Source organism: Engystomops pustulosus, chromosome 7, assembly GCF_040894005.1.
Source record: "Engystomops pustulosus chromosome 7, aEngPut4.maternal, whole genome shotgun sequence".
In the NCBI taxonomy this organism is placed as follows: Eukaryota; Metazoa; Chordata; class Amphibia; order Anura; family Leptodactylidae; genus Engystomops; species Engystomops pustulosus.
The window spans coordinates 63,182,719-63,189,844 of record NC_092417.1 but is presented as its reverse complement, the minus strand read 5'-3'; the positions used below and the strand labels follow the sequence as shown (position 1 = coordinate 63,189,844).

The 7,126-nt window shown below is 44.2% G+C and overlaps 1 protein-coding gene across 1 annotated transcript; it reads right to left on the bottom strand.

Moving 5' to 3' along the window:
* Positions 1-2,274: 2,274 nt before the first annotated feature.
* On the bottom strand, positions 2,275-3,983 carry DIO3 (iodothyronine deiodinase 3). The gene has a single exon (XM_072116194.1). It carries the CDS (start codon positions 3,647-3,649, stop codon positions 2,759-2,761), a length of 891 nt encoding a protein of 296 aa, XP_071972295.1. The 5' UTR covers positions 3,650-3,983; the 3' UTR covers positions 2,275-2,758.
* Positions 3,984-7,126: the final 3,143 nt, after the last annotated feature.

The following is a 7,126-nucleotide window of genomic DNA, read 5'->3' as shown; positions in this document are numbered from 1 at the left end:
TTGTTAACGCATCGTTAACGCATGCGTTAACATCGCGGTTAACGCATGCGTTTTGTAAACACAAGTGTTAAGAGCTGTTTAATTAGGCAAATCACACTTCAGCTATTCCAATGCGTTTTTAAACGCATGCGTTAAACGCGACGTGTGACCGCACCCTAAGGGTGAAGACACACATGGCGTTTTTGGGCCGTTTTTGGGCCGTTTTTACTTAGTGCGTTTTCAGATCGTTAAAAACGCATGCGTTAAAAAACGCATGCATTTTTAAAAAACGCATGCGTTTTTTGAAAACGCATGCGTTTTTGTCCGTTTTTCCGAAATTGCGCAATGAAAAACGGACAAAAACGCATGCGTTTTCGAAAAACGCATGCGTTTTTAAAAAACGGATGCGTTTTTTAACGCATGCGTTTTTAACGATCTGAAAACGCACTAAGTAAAAACGGCCCAAAAACGGCCCAAAAACGGCCCAAAAACGCCATGTGTGTCTTCACCCTAAAGGATAGCCGGGACGTGAGGATTAGCCCAAAAAAGGGCTATCCTCACGTCCCATTCATCCACCTACCACCCGTTCTACCTTTATAGGTAGAATCGTGGTGGTAGGTGCCCTTTAAGAACACCCGACTTACATACGACCCCTAGTTACAAACGGACCTCTGGATATTAGTAATTTATTGTGCTTTAGTCCTAGGCTACAATAAACAGCTATAACAGTTATCACAGGTGTCTGTAATGAAGCTTTAGTGTTAATCCTGATTCTTATGACAACCCAACATTGTTAAAATCCTATTGTCCCAGAGACCAAAAAAGTTCTGGCTGGGATTACAGTGATAAAATATACAGTTCCGACTTACATACAAATTCAACTTAAGAACAAACCTAAGGACCCTATCTTGTATGTAACCTGTGGACTGCCTGTATTGCGTTTCAAAACTTAAATGTGAATGCAGCCATGACCTACAACATGCTGGAGCATATGGTACTATGGTAACCCTAGAAAGCACCTTATTTGGCCCAACCTTTGTAAAATAAAACCAGTTCAGTGAATGTGTCTGGGGAAAAGTAAACATTGTCTCCTGCAGCTCTCACCTGCATTTTTATTTTCCTAGCACTGACTGAAACACCAACTATGTTGTTGGGCCGGGTGGATGACACTCAGCTCCACGCTACAGCTTCTACACAGAAGTCTTGCTTCCTGATAAGATTTGGGGTAATATCCCGACCTATGATGATGGCATGAAATTAAAAAAAGATACAAATGTTTTATGCTATTGCATTATCACAATAACTACAAACATGCTGGGACATAGTAGCCAAAGCAGTGCACTGTGGGAAGAAATGTTATCATGAAGCTTTATGTATACATGAGCCATATAGCAACATTTATAAAACTATTGCCTCAATGTGTCTTTCTTATTGGAGTACTAAATACCTGAAATTATCATTTAAAAACTAAGTTAAACTATATATTGTTTTTAAATGTTTTGTGTGCCCCCCCCAAAAAAAAAAATGCCCCACATCACATTAACACTGACAATGGCATCTAAAGTGTTAATTGGTGGATTGGTGTTACCACTTACCAGGGTGCTTAGATTTGGATGTACAGGTATGTCCTTTTGCAGTAACCACCCCCACCATTGATTGAAATGTGTGGTTACCTGTATACAGGTGCTTGTGATGCTGTGACCAGCTGTATGATAACTTATTAGAGGACAGGACAGTGGATCTACAGGTGGAATGTGTTCACATATGTTTGTTCATGGCTTTAGTTTACTTTAAGCAGGAAATAGATGTCAAAACACATCCCAAAGTTTTTTTTTATGGGATCAGTTCTATCAGGTGTTACACCTTAAGATGCTGCTCCAATGCAGAAATGCAGCACACCTGAAATGGACCATCGGCTTATAAATGTATATTGCATTATAGGATTTAATCTAAATTGAATGTGACAGCTTACAATTGCTTCAAGTGCAGTAATATTATATATATATATATATATATATATATATATATATGTGAAATACATGTAAATATTATAGCTATATTGAGCTTCTAAGGAAGAATTCACACACGGCAGATATGTAGCAAATATTTTAGCTTCATTCATGTGAGCTCTACCCTTAGTGTCTCCCCGTAGTAAGCGATTAGCCAATGTTACTTGGCAGCGCTGCAGACCCCACATACAGAAAGCATCGCCTTCTGTGTGAGCTGTCACTGGGCGCGCCCCCTGCCGGACACGTCAATGAATGAGCCTACAAGTTGTATTGCGCACAAATCATCACATTTCTTTTGCTTTTCTTTAAACTTTATTTATATCATCTCATTTTAATCGTAAAAAATCCTTTATATAAAAGTTACAAAAGTCACATAAATAAACCAATATTATTATTTTTTTACTGTATCACCTAAAGGCTGGAGACTGCCGGTATTTATTTAACATCAGACGCGATTTTCCGGTCGGGCGACCATTTAAAAACCGATCTTCACTCTTAAACACCGGCCAGATCCAGCTCTTCACAGTAAAGACACACACTCTGACACCCATTCACACATACAATAGAAAAAGGACATACATGATCATCATCATTGTAGCTTATTTCTGCAGCTTCCAATTCAACTTGGGTGGTCTGGGCTTAACCCCTCTGCTCCTGGAGCATGGCACACGTGGGGTTAAGCGCACGTCCTCCTCTGTGATAATACTGCTGGGCTGCCTGGGATTTGTACAGTACTGGGAAACAAAAAAACAATACTTTGTGATGCCACTTTATATCTGTATGACCAGAGTGCCCTTGTTCTGCGTGTGAGTGTGGTATTGGTCCAGCCAGCTCCTCAGATCAGAGATCTTGTAACCCTCTGGTCCTCTGCCCCCCTGGTAGACCACCTTGCCATCCACGATGATGTAGAGTCTCTCGAAGTAGGCACCATAGGCGGCATTGGAAGCATTGGACATGGTGTCGACCACCACCCTGCAGCCTGGCACCCCTTGGAGCATGAGCTGGGCAGCTCTCACCCTGTCCTGTAGGCTCTGATGCTTTGGGATCTGATAGGAGGCATCTGTGCTCACCCAGCCGTCTGAAGGATGGGCTTCCTCTATGTACACCAGCAAGAAATCTGCAATGTCAATGTGCTGGGATGCCAGCCTGTGATACGCCTGCAGGCGAGCCATGAAGGGGGGTCAGGTGCAACTGCCAAAATTCACAACCAGGGGTCTATGTCCTTGGGAGAAGTCCAGGATCCGGCACAGCCTCTGCCCCTCCAGCATGACCACCTCAGTGTTGGGGGCAGAGCAGCCCAGGTGGGCAGACTTGAAGTAGTCGAGTTTTTGGCCATGCCACACAGCCTTGAGGGACTCCAGAGTGCACATGCGGTTGGAGTCAGAGACGCACAGAGGGGGGTCATCTCTCTCAGGGCTCTCCTCCTTCACAGTGACTAGGACCCTCCTTCTGATGCACTGGAAGTCCAGGAGCCACAGCATGAGGGCTGTGAGCAGGAAGCGCGGCAGCAGCAGGCAGCAGGCGGCCACCTGTTTGACAAGTTTGCAGGTGTGGTGGGCTCCGGGGCAGTGCAGCATGGCGACCCCACTGTGCATGCTCCAGGGGCTCCCGGGCTCTTCTGAGATCCCTCTTCTCTTATTCCCCATTTTATAGCCACACATTTAAATGAAAAAGATGACTCCACCTCCGGACAGAACCGCCTCTCTGTACTTGAGCCTGGGGATTACCTACCCTCCACTCCAATGACCTGTCAGAGGATGCCAGCACATCTGCTGGGTACCATCCTGCCACAGCAGGGCACCCCACACTAACTTTTCTCCGTGCGCAAAAGCCACCCGCATCCATCCTGCGCCCCAGCCCGGCAGCGCAGGGGTTAAAGCGCCCTCGGATCGTTCTTGCTGCTTTTACACTGCGTTAACCCTTGCAGCAGCCCTGGAAGGCGATGCCCACTGCATGCTGTGGCACTACAGATCTCAGCATGGCATGCACTCTCATAGTAAGGTGCCCTGACTCCCATCTGTATCCCAGCTTTTGGAGGGGTGCAGAGTAATAATGGGCACTGACTTTATATAATACCCGATCATAGAATTTGGGTTCCTAGTGAAGCTTGTACAGGACCAGTTCTTATCTCATCCCCTGCTGCTTCTATTTGCTAAATATTACCAAACCCCTCTGCCGTGGCCCCTTTTATCGGCTGACCTTGTGCGGGTCCCCTTGGGAAGCCAGTAATATGTTGTGGAGGAATCGATAAGGGATTAGTCTGGGTTATGTGCAGGTGATCCACACTCACGGTGAGCTCCCAGCGATCTGTCACATACAACCTGTTGCAGGCAGAGACAGCCCAGGCTGCAGTGCCACTAACGGCCACTAGAGGTAGCTGTTGTCTGATCTTCAATGGAGCCCTCAGCCACTCCGCAAAGTGCTCGAGTGATTCTCCCAGCACCCCACCCAGGAGCACAGGCAGGATTTATGTTCTCTCTTATACATAAAATGATGTTTCTGACTTTGTTTATTCATTTCTGGCAAAGATCCATTTATCAGGGTCATTGATACAGTATTTCTTGTTAGCTGAAGTAATTCATAACTGTTTTCTCTTTTAAAGAGGTCTATAGTCATAGGAGGGGGAGGCAAAACTGAACTTATGCTGAGCTTTGGCATCTACTATGTTTATTAACTTGTGTATGTACAGAACTATACTACGGCACCCATCAGTGGCTTATAGGGTGCAGAGTTAGATGTCGCCACTGGGTCCTGGAGATTTAGAGGGCTAAGAATACACTAGTATTATAGACAGATCATGGTAGCTGGGACCTTATACAGATGTTGGATAGGGATTGTGCACGGTGACTCCACCAGCAAAATACTGCAATATAAGATCACAACAGCATAAGTAACATCATGTATGTAGACAATGGGGCTCATTTACTAAGGGTCCGCAGTCCCGAATATTTTCTTTTTGCGCCGAATTGCCCCGTGTTTTTGGCGCACGCCATCAGATTGTGGTGCATCGGCGCCAGCTTGAATGCGACAGAAATCGGGGGGGGGGGGGGGAGGGGCGTGCCATTGGACGTCCCGACGGATTCGGACAAACCACGGAATTTAAAAACGAAATTGTGTCGCAAGATCAAGCCCTTGTCTTCGTCAGACAATGCACCGCGGGATCGCGACAGGACCAGGTAAGTAAATCTGCCCCAATGATGCATGAATATAATGTAATGATGTAATTCAGGGTCAGTAGGGTATAAGAAATTTCATTTATCAACACAGTTTCTTCACCAGCAGATTATTGCAGCTCTGGAGTATAACACATTGGGGCACATTTACTAATAATGTGGGAAACTTCACTAAAAGTGTATAATGATCGGTGCGACAGATTCATTAAGAACGTGCGCCAGAAATCATGAATCTGAGGTTTCCCTGCACTGGCCCGACAGAGTTTACCAACTTTTTTGTGGTCCACCTTTAACATAGGGCGTGCGACAGACTTTGCATGTTAAATCAGGCGCTTGGTCCGACTGAGCGCCGGAACGCCCCCTAATTTGTATTGCATGGTGGCTAGTGCAGCTGCGTCACAAAAGGGTCACATGCGACACAATAGTGGCGCGGACACTTATTAAGTACCTTCAGTTTTAGTTTACACCTAAAAGAATGTGCAAAGTCCATCAGAAAACTGGCGCAAAGCCCTTACTAAATGTGTCCCAGTATGTAACTCAGGATCTGTCCAGGATAAGTAATGTTATGAATGTACACAGTAACTCCACCAGGAGAATAGTGAGTGTAGATGTGTAGCTAATACATGATGTATCCCAGGATCAGTACAGAATAAATAATGTAATAATGTTAGCTATGTTAGCCACTGTTCCCATCACATGAGCCATAGCCCGTGCAAAGATCCTTGCCTAATTTACCTTTAAGCTATCCCCTTTTCTCTTGCACCAGCATTGCTCCCTTCATAAGGAATGGCTCCATGGGAAATCTTCCGTCACCAACTGGCCAGCTGTGCTCCACGTGTAGAGTTTATTGACCTGAAGAAAGTGAGACCTGGAACCTGAGCATAAAGAGTGATTGCTCAGCAGAATATGATAGGAGTATGCTGGCTCCATTATCAAAGTACTATCAAGCTGCTGGACTGGGCACAATTATGTGAGATAGTAGTGTGCCAGCAGCCTTATGCAGCTAGAATGGCATTTAACACTATATGCTGCAGGAACTGATAATCTTCTGTGCCATTCTGGTGATTTTGTTGCTGATAGGTTATAATCATTATGTCCTTGCTGTAATGGGAATTTCCATAAACTGGTCTTGTGCTGAGGTTGTCTTTATACACAGTAGTATAAAGATCAGCAGTTTAAATCTTATGGGAGAGATGATGGGAACATCTCATGAGACAAGAGGCGAATGTCAGACTATTTCAGTCTCCTATAGACAATGCAGTTAAGCTGAAGTCACTTAACAACAGAGACTGGTGAAAAGAAGTAGCAGGTAAGTAGTACCTTTAGGTAGCGATATTTTATATCATTAATATATAACATTTCCCAATTCAGCTATATTAGAGAGATATTGGAGTTCTTGATCGAGTTTGGCTCAAAAACATTCGAACTGAGGAATATAGGAATTTGGGAGTTAAGAGGCAAACCTTTATTATACATATTTTTCTCTATCAATAACAAATATGAAGTTAGTTTATGAACTCTAAATCTAGAAGTAATACTGCACTACAGCAATGACATAAGGTTATTAATGAGGAGCAATGCTGTTCAAAAAATCATTGACCACCACTGCATAGCTGTAGGTGTAATCCTGTCAGCACCATGGACAGAGATTGGAGCTATTGATTCCTTGTGTGATTGGGGTCCTTAGGAAAAGTCTTCAGTATCTTATCAGTGGGGGTCCAACACTCAGACTCATTCTGCTGTCAGACCTCCATTGTATAGCAGTGGCTTTGTTAACTTGCATCCCAGAACAGGTGATCCATGGAGGTTTCTGGTGTCAGACCTGTTTAAGGGTCACACACTGGAATACAACTTTTAAATAGATCAGGAAATAATCAGGAAAATGTGGTTAATTATTTAATATAAGGCCACATTAACATTACAGAAATGCTGTTACTATTGTAGCGTTAACCAATGTATATGTGT